The 17,155-nt window shown below is 45.7% G+C and overlaps 1 protein-coding gene across 1 annotated transcript in view; it reads right to left on the bottom strand.

Moving 5' to 3' along the window:
* Positions 1 to 4,115: 4,115 nt before the first annotated feature.
* The window catches only part of LOC310878839 (transmembrane protein 132C-like), a gene marked incomplete at both ends in the record, with an annotated part of 55,240 nt that continues 42,200 nt past the window's right edge, over positions 4,116 to 17,155 (bottom strand). Inside the window, 3 exons of the mRNA XM_083793254.1 lie at positions 4,116 to 4,166; positions 8,128 to 9,558; positions 15,100 to 15,291. Coding sequence (XP_083649380.1) covers positions 4,116 to 4,166; positions 8,128 to 9,558; positions 15,100 to 15,291 — 1,674 coding nt within the window. The remainder of the gene's footprint in view (positions 4,167 to 8,127; positions 9,559 to 15,099; positions 15,292 to 17,155) is intronic.

The raw sequence follows: 17,155 nt of genomic DNA, 5'->3' as shown, positions 1-17,155 counted from the left end.
CTCGAAATTTTCTCTTGTTTTCATCAATCTTCCCATTGAAGTATTCTTGGCAGACCTAACCACGCAGTCACCTTGTTCCGCAATGTTTTACAGTTTTCAAACCGCGTGCTCATTTACGTTTTTTCTGAACTTAGCATAATTGTCATTCCTCGTTTTCATGGCCTTTAAAGCTGTCAGAATCCATCCAGCCTAAGGTGGGCTAAATATTAGGCTGGAAAGATTGAGGTTTGTGTATAGTGCTAAAACCTATGGATGTTTTGTAATGGTGAATTATCTAGTCCAGAGTGACCCAGGGGTACACGCACACAAATTACACAACAGCTTTCATACTATAGCCTGTGGAAAAACCCTCACAGGCACAATGGGCGCAGGCACATATAAGCGTCAAGAGGTCGGCAAGAAAACATGAGCAGGAATCTCTTTCTGGTTTCTAAAACAGCTGGTGGATGGAAATGACGTGCGACTTCAACTTGTTGAAGCTGCGTTTAAAAACGACATGCCTGCTCTAGGCGGTTTTTGACGTGAAGATGTGCCGGCATATGCGCCCAATCATGGGACAATTTGGAATTAAAGCTTCTGCTTTTTATTACGCACATCTACTACAGTATCTGCTACCAGCCTGGCTGGGGCTGGCTGTGCGTTCAAAAGTCCTTTCTAACCTTCCGATGTTGAATCTCTGGCCTGGCATGGTCCTGAGTTGAGACTGAGAGCCCGTGCTCTATTTGCTCTTATAAAGAGGAGGCCGCAATCAGACATATTGGAAACAGGCTGTTCAATTAACCCGCACACCGCTCCTGTGTGAGCCCCTATCTCCAAATTCTCCACCCACAGCAAAGGGAGTTCACAGAAATGCTAATAGCAGAATACATTAGGAGAAATTAATAGTTGTCTTCTTCACTCCCACAGACAGACAGACAGACTTTTCCTCAATCAATCAGCTTTTTCATATTCAATTAAAATAGGACGTGGTTTTCTGCTTCCACTTAAAATTTGGCCATTCTTCCCGTAGAAATTTACAACAATATTTCAACTATGAATTATTTTAAGTCATCCAGGATCCTGGTGAATTATGACCATATAAAACCTTTGATTCTGTGGGGGAAAGAATATTTAATATTTAATTATATGAAATACGCACATTTCATAAATACCCTTTGTTTGTTTAGCGGTTTTAATTTTCGTTTTTTTTTCACAGAATAAAATGTTTTATGGTCATCATGATTCACCAGGATCCTGGATGGCTTGATTCTAGAAGGCATTACAGTGACTATAACAAGTGACATCTGCCCGTAGCGTAACTCTGAGTGTACAAATGGAACCAAATGCAGAGCCATCTGATAGAAGAGTTACGATATTGAGGGGGTAGAAACCCAGCGCTCGAGCACTGTTCATGCAGCCTGAAGTGAGACAAGCTGGAGTTGGAAATACATTGTTGTCAACGATGGTGGTGCAAATAAGAGCACTTTTAGGCATGTGTGCAACATGCCAACTGTTAGTAACAACTAAAGTCTGTATGTTGTACGAATACTACAAAACAATCTAGAATAAAGGAGATTTGAGATCATTAAAGCTGGGCTGTTGCCTGCAGTCCAATGCATTTCTGCCTACTTCCAGTCCAGGACTTGTCCCAATTTGTTGTCCCCATTCTCATTCTAGCTTCTCAGCCTTAGGTTGTGACCAGGCTTTTCTTTTCGCAGATAAGTAAGCCTGGGACCGAGGCTACATTCTCGTTCGTTTATTCAGTGCACTCGGTGCATTGACGTTCGAAAATCCAGTGCGCTGAGCAGTGAGCACCGGGTGTGCTGAGTGCCCGCACTGATAGCGACCATACCCTGAAGCTGGGGTTGTCCGGTGTGAATGCGTCACAGCTGTGGTCGTTCGTAAATAAGGCACACTGAACGCACTCTGTGACGTCACCGCCCACCACACTCAACAAACTGGCAACATTCCCGGTGCGCATTTACGAACGCACCCCAAATCTCCCAAGTCTGATTGATTGGACCCTACAAACCCTCCCGCGCACTCAGATCAGCCAACGCAGGGAAGCTGGGAGTACATTCACACACTGCCTAAATTGTAAATTGTAAATTGTAACAGGAAACCATTGACATTGTCTGCAGTAGGCCTACACCATACACGAGCAACTAGCAATGCTGATGTATTATTGATTATAGCTGTTACAATTCCAAACATGCATCAAACATTTTTTATTGTCTAATGTAAATTTGTATTTAAGTTCATAAGCATAACAAAATGCATTTGAAATTAAATAAAATATTTATTTTCAGGATTCCAATTAAAAAATAGCAAAACATTATTCAGGATTCAAATTCAAATATAGCAATTTTCTTTTGCTACTTGTGTGTGACATAGAAGGACGAAGTAGGGCATTCGTTTTCTGAAAAAAAGGTTAAAATGCGAGATAAGATAAGAGGTTTCTGCCAGACAGTATATCGTTGCTGTCGAAAGGAAACCTCCTAACTCAATTTTTGAGGTTTTTGATTTTTGTTGTTGTATGAATCAGTGCAAATGAATACCCTTTACGTCTGTGTATTGTTTTGAAAATATTGAACAAATGCAAAGTAGTAAAAAAACGCTTTGGACAAAACCTCTTAACTCCATTGGACCCTCAGACTGTCTGCTAAAGCAACCAACTCCACCACCTCTCCCCCTCTCATGCAAGTAATTGACAATGTATAAACTCACAACATCGACTTTGACGAGGCATATTGCTTTGTTTTGAAAATATAAGGTTTTCTTCATTTCCTGAAAAATGTATAATTTTCCATTTCCCAAAAAATGAACATTTTGGAGTTAAGAGGTTTCTTCCCCGACAGCAGAGATATGCAATGCGTCCCCCTGGAGTGAGTGTGGAAATAGTGGCCCGCCTCTGCACCATCAAAGTTGCCCTGGTCTACACTATATAAAAACAGTGCTTCTTGATCGGGAACATCTTACACTGTCCTGCAATAAACTGTACTATATTGAGCATCTGAAGCATGTGTGCAGGTCGTGCTTTACTTTAATTTCATATGATTCTCATGGCTGCATGCAGGGGAGAAATCACTTTCAAAATGCTTCTGACAGGTACAGCATGTGCATAATTAATCTATTTAATAACGTACTGTGGAGCAGTTTATCCAGCTGGGCTTGTGCTGAGCATGCTATAGTCTCTGTCTCGCTCCCTCGCACTCATTCTGTTTCTATCATTCGTAATGTTTTTGGATCTCAATGGAATTATTGCGAGTTTATGCAGTACTGGTATAGATTAGAAGGTAACATTTTGGTATTATGGCACTGTAGGAGAAAGCTTTCGCACACCTATAGAAATCAGGCGTATGCACAGGTGCGTAGGCCTAGTGAATTATGGCACTAAAATCTTTGTTGTGGCGGTCAGAAATGTACTTTGGCCGGTCAGAAATGAAACACGACTGTAAAGATCCAATGGGAGTGGGATACATTTTCAGTCTCAGTCTAAAGGGACACCAGTAGGCCTACGTCATAGAAATTCCATATTTCCCCTCAACCCACAACCCAGCCGCAGGCGGATATATGAACCTTTCGCCCCTTTTCTATTTGCTTTGTTCTTTCCTAGGCGGACCAACATTTTCTGTCTTTATTCCCTTCAATATAAGATGTATTCACTCGCGTCTGTTTCACTGGAAACACTCCTGCACACAAGTACACTATACTCTGCTGTTATCCCTTTCTTTCTTTGTGAAACTGCAAGGCGACGTCATCTCACAACACATGCCGAGGACTGCCTGTCACTGTTCCACGCAATGACAATAACATCGCACGCAATGTCTTTATGAGCTGCCATTGCATGCACGGGGCAGCGGTGGCCAAACGGTTTGCGGAGTGGTCTTGATAGCGGAAGGTCGCTAGTTCGTATCCCCGGACCTATAGTAACTTTGCTTTGCTTTGCTTACGAGTACCCTCTCGCACCTTTTTTTTTTTTTTGCGGCTTACGCCTTTTTATTGAAGGGACAGACAGTAGGCTGACAGGAAACGGGAGAGAGATGGGGGGATGACATGCAGTAAAGGCCGTGTCGGGCTCGGGAGTCGAACCCGCGGCACACTGCGACTGGATCACCAGTCCGGTGCCCAGACCGTTACGCCACGGCCTGGGCCACCCTCTCGCACCTTGACACTGCTCTGATCTCCTGCAATAGGGAAAACACTATATTCACCTACACAGTAATTAACAAAGTATTTTTGTATGAATTACATTCAGAATGGCAGTCCTTCTCCCCGTCTCTATCTCGATCAATTTCTAGCAGTCAGGATTTCCTAAACCTTCTCAGCTTGAGACGCAAATAGAGACACATCTGGTGTCTCCCCGGGACACAAACGTACAATTATTAAGCACCATATTTCTATATCTACAGCCCATAACAACATGGTATTACCTAGGATACTAGTATACTAAAAAACACACACACACACACACACACACACGCACGCACGCACGCACGCACGCACGCACTGTAAGTAACCTAAAAGAGATTTAGGCTAGCGAACCATAACAAATGCTTTTGTGTGGGCCCAAAAAGGGGTCCTGACCCATTGTTTGCGAACCACTGCTCTGGCCCCACCTCGTCGGCTTTGGCCCACATTTAATGGGAATGTGCCATGGAGACGGTCCACTAATGCACACTAATCCTCCAACACAATGACCCCAATCCCTTAAATCTGTCAATAGGGAAGCTGATGCTCCAGATTAAAAGTCTGCTGTTATGATACCGAGAGACTCTCCTCCTGCGATGTCGCTCATATTATAAGGCGAACAGATTTGCTTTATTGAGATACATTGTGTACATGTAGTATAGCCTGAAGTCCACTACTACGCCCATGTAATTATTTTTCTTCAGTCTAATAATACGTCACTCAAAACAAACCCATAGAGCAGCCTTTGGTGTAAGTCAATGTCGTTGAGGAGCTCGACCTGCCTGCCCTGAGAACCATACTAAAACCCATATAGCTTGTGCACAATACACTATAAAAGAACATACGGTTTGCCTTGGTCAGGATTGAATATTTTAAGCATCTTGTGACAATTTGAGTTATTTATTTTCATATTTCAGCAAAACAAAAAAAAAAGTTAGCCATTCCATGTTCGCAGTGACGATATAGCATCAGACATCTAGGGCAACCCCTTAACCCTTATCCATAAACGTATTTGCCATTTATTTTTACTATTTAAAAAAACCTTTTGAAATAGTTCAAATAGCTTAGTTCTTTTGTGGCTTTCGCCTATATTTTATACGTATATTTCTTTTTATGGAGGGACAGACAGTAGGCTGACAGGAAATGGGGAGAGACATGCAGTAAAGGCCGTCGGGATCTGGAGTCGAACCCGCAGCACACTGCCAGACTGACTGGATTACCAGCCAAGGTGCCTGGACCACTGAGCCACGGCCCAGGCCTAGTTGAACTATTTTTAAATGTTTTAAAAATAAGTTTAGGGATAAGGGGTGGCACAAGATGGAGCCCCTAATATACTGGACCACAATTGCACTGTGGAGACTGCAAAAGGAGAGAGTGTATCTGCATAACAAACCCATACTAGGCCAGTATAGTGAAAAAAAGTGTGTTGAGACAAGATATTAAAATGCTTTTATCAACCTTCCAAATCCACCTGATTGCCGTTGGGCATCATAGAGTGGCGCGCAAGCTGCCAGTTGCTGAAGTGCTAGATTATTAGATTATCTGGGTTAGTTTTAACTCGGTACCATGTTTATACATCTCCTAAAATGTAATTTAGAGAGACAAAAGAGGCCATAGGAAAAAAAAGAAAAGGAAAAAAAAGAGTGTACATGCCGATGACAACGGATATCATTTGTGCGCCTTCATAGGTGATACCTGTACATTTTGTACTGTATGTTCCCTGGGAAGCACAAGACGAGGATCACTTTGTCTTTTTAGTTGCCTTTCTCTGTCTCTCTCTCTCCTTTGTCCTTTGTCCTCAACGTTTTTGGTGCAGGACTAAATGCTGACAGAAGCACAGAATCCTTCATATTACCTGTGATGCTTCCAACACTTACTGATGCATAGATTGAGTTCATGCACTACCACACAACCTCAATGCTATATATTAGTTTACAGTTTTATGTTTTGAGTATAATCAGTGGAAATTGAGAGAACCCAATTTAACTGTATTCCCACTACACAAAGAAATTCTCCGTTAGTTCTTTATTTATGGAATAGGAATTGCTTACAACTTAGTTTAAAAACGGAGGCTGCCTGCTGCATAGACAAGGCATCATCCATCTTCATTTGCACATGAAAATCCTACTGTTTAATATGCATTGCCGTGTCAAGAAACCGAGATTAGACATTTAGCAAATTGGGAAACGATGCCTCAAGCCGAAAGGCAACTCCATAGCTAGAGTCTGAGAAAATATTGACTTTATTTTCTGCATGGACTGTTTGCATAGCACACTCGTTTCAGATAAATATTTAGTCAAAGTTCAGTGGTGGAAGACATAATATATTGTCGCTGTCGGGCGGAAACATTGAATGTCCAAAACCGTTACCTTTCAGATAGTGGGAAAACCTTTGTTCCAATGTAATTATTATTTAGCCAGAAGTTCTTTCATTGGTTACAATATTTATAAACCCAAGAGACAGACTTAAACCTGGCGCATCTATTTTGGACATGTCATTATAGGGGAAAATGTGTTTTCTAAAACAGTGGTTCCCAAACCTTTTCATGTCAAGGACCCCCAAATTGACATTCATTAGCCCGCGGACCCGCATGTGAAAAGACATGCCATGCAGAAACCCCCCATAATAATAGAATCATTTGTTTAGTTCCCTAACTATCATTTAGCTGCCTGGGGACCCCCTGGAACTCCCTCAAGGACCCCTGGGGGTCCCCGGACTCCCACTTTGGGAACCACTGTTCTAAAATAGCAACAATAGCAGGCTCACGCCGCGTCGCATATTTGCACTATACTCGTGTGCAACACTGACAGACAACAAAGTATAAAATGCATTCATGAAAAAAAGCTCATAGATGGATATACTAGCACTTTGAGTAGGCATAGAAAAGCGCCATAAAAATGCAATTCATTATTATTATTTTTAATATTACTATGGTTTCTGCTCGACAGCGACGACGATACAGTATACAGTTAATAAATGTTGTGACGTGTCTCCGTGCGATTCTTGAGGAATATCATACCAATGTACAAAAGTCTGGAAAGCATCAAATCACTTACAAGAAATAATCTCTGCATTTAACGTGAAAACTTGCTAAATATCAAGCTATTTCTACAGGAGCAATAGAAATGTAAAAACATTTTTTTTAAATAATAAACAATATAAATATTTGTGTATTTACAACACCAGTTCCATAGGGACATATCTTTTTTCCATAGAGTAATTTCTTTATCATAATATATGTATAGTATTCATCAATATATACTGCATTTGCAATGCATTGAAAAAAAACAATCTGAAATATATCTATCCTCCCAGTTAATATTCACAAACCTCTCCATCTCCGATATTATACCCTATTCATTATGACTGTACACATAAAAACACATAATGTGGGCAAACGTGCGCGCGGCAGTTTTAGGGAGTAGAGTGGCCGGATGGTAAACCGCAAGGTTGCCAGTTCGAACCTCGGGAGCTCCCCCAGAGTTAGTGTCCTTGAGCAAGACTCTGGAAGCCATATAATTGCTCCCGATGTGCCGGTTGGATGCCTTGCATTGGTTTCCTCGCCGCCATCAGTGCACAGCATGAGCGTGTGTGTGTGTGTGAATGTAATGCACGATCTCTGTAAAGCGCCTTGGATAAAAGGCGCTATATAAATGCACCATTTACCATTTACACACACGCACGCACGCACACAAACACACACACACACACACACACACACACACACACACTTCACTGGGACACGGCGTATGGCACACACACAGGCCGTTGCATGTGGGGTGATCTCTGGGCCTGGCTGTGGAGATGCTGCTGCTGCTGCCAGTTAAAGTCAACATCGGTCTTCGCGTCGGGTAGAGCTTTCCGGGGCAGGGTATGGTACTGCTGCTGCTGTTGCTGTTGCTGCTGCTGTTGCTGCTGCTGTTGCTGCTGCTGCTGCTGCTGCCAGTTAAAGTCAACATCGGTCTTCGTGTCGGGTAGCGCTTTTAGGGGCAGGGTATGGTAATGGTGCTGCTGCTGCTGCTGCTGCTGCTGCTGCTGCTGCTGCTGCTCCCAGTTCAAGTCCACGCCGTTCTTCTTCAGCGCGTTCAAGTGCTTGACGTCCATCGTGGTGAAGGTGGTGAACTGCACCTGGTTCCTCATCTTGCTGGTGGGCGAGTGGAGAGGCTCGTTGACGCTGCGGTGCTGCGGCCTGGCCAGCAGCGTGGCCGAGCGCCCCAGGAAGGCGCCCATCACCCGGCTGGTCTGAACGTACTGCTGCGAGCTGCTCCGGCAGCGGCCCAGCGTGGCCGTCCTCTCGAGAACACCGGAGTCCACGGAGGCGGAACGCGACTCCGTGGACCTGTGGCTGTTGTCCCGTCGCAAGGTGGAGACCTGGACCGGGAGGAGTGGGCCGCCGGCATCCGCCGCCGCCGCCCCCGGAGGAAGGCCGTTGTTGTTGGTGTTGCCCAGCCACACCCAGTCGTGCTTATGATTGGGATCGGCGGGCGCCTGCGTGGGAGTCTTGTCGCTCCGCAGGCAGAGCTTGTACGACGCGCAGTTGACCAAGAGCGCCAGCATCGCCAGACACGAGACCCCGCCCAGGGCGTACATGCCGATCTCCAGCTCCGACATGGATCGTAATGTTCTCATGAGGTCGCTCTCGACGCGGACTTTGACTTTGGACTTCGGAATCAGATGCTTGGGCACCACCTTGAATTTAGGGAGGGCCTTCTTCGGCGGCGGCGCTTTGGGCTTTGGGTCCAGCATGTTCCCGTAGCTTCTCAGCACGCCCGCGTTTCTGTCCGAACCCGCCGCCGCCGTCGCGTTTGCGTTCGATTTCCCAGTGGTCGTGACGCCGCCGCCGGCCGTCGTCGTAGCGGGTGGGTCGTGGCTCGCCGTGGAAGGAGACGTACCGATCCATACCACTTGCGGCCTGGTGGTCGACGTGGCGGTGCTTCCCGCGATGGTGGTCTCTCGCCGACCGGGCACGGCGCGCCTGTCTCCGTCCCGCTCCGTCGGAGCACTTCGCGGCGTCGCCATCGACTTGGGCTCCGCCGTCAGCTCGGACCCCTTGCCGTCGTGGTGTGCGGGCCGTGCCACTCCTCCTCCGCCACCGGCCGTGGCGTCGGACCGAAAGTTCATCCTCAGAAGCCCGGCACCCGACGCCAGCTTGCTCTTCCTCTTGGACTTCTGACACTCCTCGCAGATCCTCAGCTCCACGTGCACGAGTGCCCCCTGGCCTTCGCCCTCTCCCTGCGCGACCACAAACGTGGACTGTGGCGCCTGGCGCACGGTCGCCACCGCCTCGTCCGGGGTGGAGACGGTCAGGGAATAGACACTTTGGTCGAAGAGTTCCAAAGGGGTCACCGATCCGTCGCTGAACTGGAGCCAGCAGCTGACCACTGCCTCCTGCACAGGGTGGGTGTATAGGGGGAAAGAAAGGAACATACAGTTTATGAGGACAATACAGTGTACAACAATATCATTTAAATGAGTAGCCAGTGTGGTATCAGGTACGGTCACCCCTAAACCATCGATTTTTTCCGCCGACCTCACGCCGAACGCTCGGTCCGACGGTTCTTATATTCTTTATTTTGTTTTACTGAGAATAAGGTTAGAAATAAGTTTAGTGTCAGGCATAGTTTTACTGAGGTTAAGGTTAGGAATAAGGTTAGGTTCAACCGCATAATTTATTTGGGTTACTTTAGGAATACCAGGCCGCGCAGTTCCGCCGGCTGTACGCCCGGGGGCGAGTTGGTAAAGGGGCGAGTCGTTTGGTATTCGCCAGTGTTACCACCCGTTACCACAAGAAAGGTTAGACAATACAATCAATGGGTCAGGAATGATGCCAAGGTGGGAATGCATGCCCCGCCCATTCATGCAATGAGCGGGGCATGCATTCCCGACCCGACGGTATCCGTTGTACTTGTTGTCAGAGTACCATCGCTGTACCATCGTAAGCGTACCCAGTGACAGCCACTAAACTACCGTGCCATATTCAACTAAATATAGAGATAGCAGGATATCCATTTGGAGTCCTAATGTAGTTCTAATTAGGCAAGTAACGATTCACTCAACTCACGATACGATTCGTATCACGATATGAGGTTCACGATACGATTTTTCACGATATTAAAAAAAATATATATTTATTTATTGAACTACATTTCAAAAGAAGTAGCATTACTTTTGACAGTGCAGAAACATAATTCCTTGATGAGCATCAACGACCATCATCACCTGGGCACAGTCACAGACACACACAGCTCCCCTCTACAGTCACAGACACACACAGCTCCCCTCTGCAGTCACAGACACACACAGCTCCCCTCTACAGTCACAGACACACACAGCTCCCCTCTACAGTCACAGACACATACAGCTCCCCTCTACAGTCACAGACACACACAGCTCCCCTCTACAGTCACAGACACACACAGCTCCCCTCTACAGTCACAGACACACACAGCTCCCCTCTACAGTCACAGACACACACAGCTCCCCTCTGCAGTCACAGACACACACAGCTCCCCTCTACAGTCACAGACACACACAGCTCCCCTCTACAGTCACAGACACACACAGCTCCCCTCTACAGTCACAGACACACACAGCTCCCCTCTACAGTCACAGACACACACAGCTCCCCTCTACAGTCACAGACACACACAGCTCCCCTCTACAGTCACAGACACACACAGCTCCCCTCTACAGTCACAGACACACACAGCTCCCCTCTACAGTCACAGACACACACAGCTCCCCTCTACAGTCACAGACACACACAGCTCCCCTCTACAGTCACAGACACACACAGCTCCCCTCTACAGTGCTCTACTACTGAAAGTGACTCTCATTTCTCTCCAAAAGCACTTGAATATGATGGAATATGACTAAAGCTCACATTTCACATCACACACTAACCCCCTTAAAAAATAAATAAAAAAAGTTTTTTTGTTTCAATGAATCGATTCATATCGTCGGGATTAATATCGATATACGATATATCGTTACATGCCTATAGTTCTAATGCGCACGCCTCCACTTCTATTGGCACAGCGGCCAAACATGTGATAGACAGTTCAGCCAATCCGTGAAGACCTGGCCAGTCGGGGAAGCCAATGGCTACACCCCACACACTGCGTGAAAAGAGGAGTTACCGGGCAATTATGGGCACTAGATTTGCCCGTAAACCTCAAGTTTAGCATTAAAAAACACCTCCCCGCACCTCTAAGCTGACTGGATTCATACCGCATTCATGGTGGGCAGGAAAATCATGGAATGGAATAATGGAAGTCTGAGGATTTGCCTCCAGCACAATGTATGGTTCACTCACAGCTTGTGGCTGCTTTGGAGAAGTTACCTTTTAAGGTGAATAAACAGTTAGATAAATATGATTCGTGTTGCGGGTCCTTGATGTGATCCGTGGTCAGGCAATGCCCTTTTGATTGTTTACTGTCTTAGTATACATATGATACGGTTGATGATGCTGCGTGTTTGGTCGTGTAAACTAACTAATTTGATTTATTTGTATTTTTATTTGTTTATCTTGTCTATCCTCGTTTTATATTATGTTTTTGTGTTCATACATAATGTCCATGCATACGTATTCTGTTGTTGCTTGCGTTTATGTTTTTCTGTTTATTTGTAAAAATAAATCCAAATAAAGTACTGATCAAGAAACCTCAAGTTTAGCGGGCATATACAGCAACAATACGGTAATATACAGGTGTGATGGTACACTTTACGGGAGTTTACCGTAGTTTGTTGGAAAGTTTAACGGGAGTTTCCTGTGATATACACATCCGTATTCCATGTTTTTTTGCACAGTGACAGACACAAGAGATTGGGTTGCATCCGCCACACACCCGAGGACACACAGATGACAGACACAGGCGTCTGTGGCTTTGTCATCCGCCACACACCCGAGGACACACAGATGACAGACACAGGCGTCTGTGGCTTTGTCATACGCCACACACCCGAGGACACACAGATGACAGACACAGGCGTCTGTGGCTTTGTCATCCGCCACACACCCGAGGACACACAGATGACAGACACAGGCGTCTGTGGCTTTGTCATACGCCACACACCCGAGGACACACAGATGACAGACACAGGCCTCTGTGGCTTTGTCACTTCTCTACAAATGTTGGTTTCGACCGACCCCCGGGGGTCATCGCCGACACACATGCCAAGTTTGAAGTCAATCAACCGGATGGTGACCGAGTTATGCCCGTGACAGACACACACATAGACACGCACACACAGACAGACGGACAGACGCACACACACACACACACACAGAGGTTTTGTGAATTTATAGAAAGATGAACCACGAGCCTAACCTATATAATGTACGTATATACCGAGGTTAGAATACATCACGAATAGCCCTGGGCGGTCCATTAACAACAGTGTACAGTAACAAAATGACAAGCCATGTGCATTGGCTTGGTTCTAATAGTTCACTATTGACGGGTGGGGCAGGCCAGCCACTGTGAAAGGCTAGAAAAAGAATGCTGTTGTTCCGGACAGCTATGGGCTATGGGCCAGCTATGGGCTACCTAATGGCTGCCCCCCCCCTGCCATACTATGGGGATGTTGGGGGGGGGGGGGGGGGGGGGGGGGGGGGGGGGTCATGCTGCCATGGTAAAATGTGTGAGTGGGCTTAAAAACCCCCAAGTCATCAGAACAATCATTTCAGCACCATGTCTGCCTCTCCCTCTCTCTCTCTCTCTCGTATGGCAAATCAGATCAAATCCAAAATGTATAGCACATTTAAAAACAATTCCGATTGACCAAAGTGTTAGTAAATGAGTAAATACATGAACACTGCAGACATACAACTCGGACGCACAAATAAATAATCAGCAATAACGCACAAACATCCATCACTAAAAACAAAACAAAAAAACAACTAGACAGATTTGCTCCTTGGAGCACAGATCTCCGCCAGGTCTTGCTGTTCTTGCTGCCTTTGATGGCAATTGGACATTTAAATTAATGATTAAAAAAAGAATATGTTTATTTTTTTTCTTTGCAACTGAATGGCTGGGAAATGGAAATTAAGAGTTTACATAGTACGTGGTGCATGCATAAACTTTCCTTAATGATTATATCTGGTTTCAGTATTCATTTATGATATATTTTCTCTATTATTAAGTTATTTTTGCAGTCAGTTTGTGTTGGTGGTGGGGAGGGGGGAGGGGCGGGGATCACGAGACATGGCCAATGCATGTATACGGGGGTCCCCAGCCAAAAACGTTGAGAAACACCCTAAATCAGTGGGTGAGATTAGGAGAAACCCCCTAAATCAGTGGGTGAGATTAGGAAACCGTTTCACTAACGTCTGCATTGTCTACAGACTATACCAAGGGTGGGCAACTGGCGGCCCCCCACCTTCACTTAATGTGGCCCTCAGGTTAATGTCAGAATACTGATATAATATTGGTTTCAGTTACAATTCCACAACCTGCAAACATGACCCGCTTTAATTACTTCAGTCTAAATGTGTAGCTCAGTGCTCAACAAGCGTATAATTAAAGGCATTTGAAATGACATAAAAATGTTAATTTTCAAGATTCCAATTCAAAAATAGCTAAAAATAATGCAAGATTTAAATTTGAATATAGCAAAAACGTACTGCTACGACAGTAATATATGGCCCTAGGGAGTGAGTGTGGAAATATAGAGCGTCGCAGTCCCGTCCCCTTTCATGACGACGCCAGGCCCAGGAAATAGTTCCCAATGCATTTTTCCCATAGACATTTCAAAACGTATTTATTTAAAGACCTTACAAGACCTTATAAGACCTTACAAAGAAGAAAAGAAAAACAACAAAAATAGTGTTGTAACCTCAGGGCTTAAAGCCAAAACAATCCCAAGACTGAAAATGTTTGTTTTTTTTGCAAATCTGCACTGATCTCATTAAATGACCCTTATGAGATCCTCAGGACTGAAATCAGTCCCCAGGACTGAGAACTTTAAGCCCTGTAACCTGCCGTTTTCTTCTTCTTTCTAATCATTTGTTCAGCCCCGAAAAAAATGTGTTTGTTGTCGTGATTTGTCACGACAAGAGTTGGCTTTGTCCGCGGCGTAAAACGACTACAAATAAATACTTTCTGAAAAGTCTATGAGGAAAATGAACGGGGATTTCTTTTCCCCGGGTCTCTCGAGGGGGGGGGGGGGGGGGGACTGCGACGCTCTATTCAGTATCTTAGCTGTGACGTGAGCTCCCCCTCCTGAGATACTTCCGGGTCGCTTTTGTGTCCCCATAGAGTTATACTGTGACGCTCCGTCGGACTAAATCTGAGACGAAAACAACCACGAAAGTCTCATTTTACCACTTTCCTCGCAACAACAAAGCTGCTGCTCTCCCAAATCTGGCTGTGACAGGCCGTCTGCCCCACATGGAATACTATCGCCATTTTATTGTATTGTGTCAGCTAAATCCTCATTAATGCAAACTAGACTCAACATACTCAAGCCTGCACACATTCTAAATATTCCCCCGAAATATACTTTACCGAGCAAATGACCCATTTTAACCCTCAATGGCTTCCTTTCTGAAAAATAACGTCGTTGTAAAAAGATTCACGCGTTTAGATATTCTATTTACAATGAGATGCGGACGGGACTTGGACCCGGACGTAACGTAGCACTACAAAATGACGTCGGACTTAACCCATTCTGGGCAGGAACCCCTTTTGGTGTTAGCATTGTGTTATGCTTTAGCTATTGAAAAATAGCAGATCTACAAGCTCATAGCGCGCCACCGAGTGGCGCGCTACGAGCTTGTAGGTCTGCTATTTTTGAAAAATCGAAGACATTTTTTTTAATCTGATCTCAGGTCAGAATGGGTAAATAATGAAACTGTCAGGATGTAATAGAATTTTTTTAGAATCTGATCTCAGGTCAGAATGGCCCCTGGACCATACGGTATACCTGTTTGAGGTGTGTGACGACCTCCTGTGTGGTGGCGGTGGCCAGGATGGCCCTGTCGCTCCCTGGGCTGAGCTGAAGGGACAGTGAGAGACCAGACACCAGCTGAACTCCCAGCTCCGTCACGCTGACTCTGTCCTCCATCACCCTGAAGCTCTTCTCGGCCAGGACCGACGAGGACAGAGGGGACAGCACCTGAAACACGCACGGCACACACACACACACACGCACGCACGCACGCACGCACGCGCGCGCACGCACACACACACACACACACACACACACACACACACACACACACACACACACACACACACACACACACACACACACACACACACACACACACACACACACACACACACACACACACACACACACACACACACACACACACACACACACACACACACACACACACACACACACACACACACACACACACACACACACACACACACACACACACACACACACACACACACACACACACACACACACACACGATGTATACAGTAAAAACCTCTTCACATGGTCCTTACAATTCACATTTAACATCTCTACACAAATACAGTATTTGCGTACCAGCACGAGCACGCGGACACACACACAAACACACACACACACACACACACACCCCTAATTGATGAAGACCTCTTTCCCTCCCAACAACGGGTTACCCGACTTGTGTTTTATTTGTTTTATTGGCCGATTTGACCGGAAAAAGAACACAAAAAAAACTGACGCTCGCTTCTCAGGGCTTCTGGGTAATGGAGGCACAATGTAATGCCTATGGGGAGTAGGGCTTCTGGGTAATGGAGGCACAATGCAATGCCTATAGGCAGAGCTGCCATGTCTCACCCTTTGAGTGTGACAGTCACGCAATTTAACCCTTTACCACGCACCACGCCACACATGCCATTTCACACGCATTATAAATTTATAATGATAAATAACAATTTTCTCTGCGGCTCCGCCGCGTAATAACGCACGCTCCTCACAAACGGTAAAATAGCCGATCTGCATGCAGCGCTGATATATGCAGGAGGGTAAACAGCAGGGTCCCTGACTGTGTGACGCATGGAAATGAGCCATGCGGAGTTTAACATCGCTTCGAAATATTTTTCATGGAAGACAATATAGCCCCCACAATTAAGTTACAACAAGTGAGTAAGTGACCTGTGACTATCTCTCTTCTATACTTGTGTGGGGTCTCTTGCGTGATATGAGGAAGTGGAACGGTGCCATAGCCCGTGTACATTATAGGGACAAAGTCGTGTGTGTGTGTGTGTGTGTGTGTGTGTGTGTGTGTGTGAAGGGGGAGGGGCCGCATCGCGACTTGTTTCTGTTCATAGAGAGAGAGAGCCCACAGATGTGTTTGAACTAAGAAAATGTAAAAATAAGGATTTTTCCCACATTCCAGTTTTCTGACATATTCCCCAATTTCCACTGAGATTATGGGGTGAATGAATGTGGCCAGACCCATCTTCTCTTTCTGTCATAGTGACATTGTCCTGCATCAGATCATGTCCAAATCAGGTTCTCCAATCTCCAGTAGCCTCTTCAGTTTTTTGAAGATTTTTTGAGTGGTGCAACCACTCCCTTACGGAGCTATTTGTGTGGCTGGCTGGGTCTGAGCACTATGTGTGTGGCTTGCTGGCTGGCTGGGTCTGAGCACTATGTGTGTGGCTGGCTGGCTGGCTGGCTGGGTCTGAGTACTATGTGTGTGGCTTGCTGGCTGGCTGGCTGGGTCTGAGGAGCATAGATAGATAGATATCTTTTTCATTTCTACTTTAAGCATGAGGAGGCTGTCAGTGCAGGGAGAGCAGCTGGCATGGAGGTGAAGACATCAGTGTTAAGGTTAAATATCAACGTTAAAACGGGCCAAATCGACATAAAAAAAGAAAAAAAGAATCGCCGCCGCCCTTCGGACGGCGTCGAACACATTAAGACACTAGAGTCTCACTCTTGACATTTTCTGAAATATGGCAGCCCTGCTATAGGGGAGTAGGGCTTCTGGGTAATGGAGGCACAATGCAATGCCTATAGGGGAGTAGGG

The sequence above is a fragment of the Protomyctophum parallelum genome (genome assembly GCF_964188405.1).
Source record: "Protomyctophum parallelum genome assembly, chromosome: 21".
Taxonomy (NCBI): Eukaryota; Metazoa; Chordata; class Actinopteri; order Myctophiformes; family Myctophidae; genus Protomyctophum; species Protomyctophum parallelum.
This window is presented reverse-complemented; position numbering and strand designations above follow the sequence as displayed.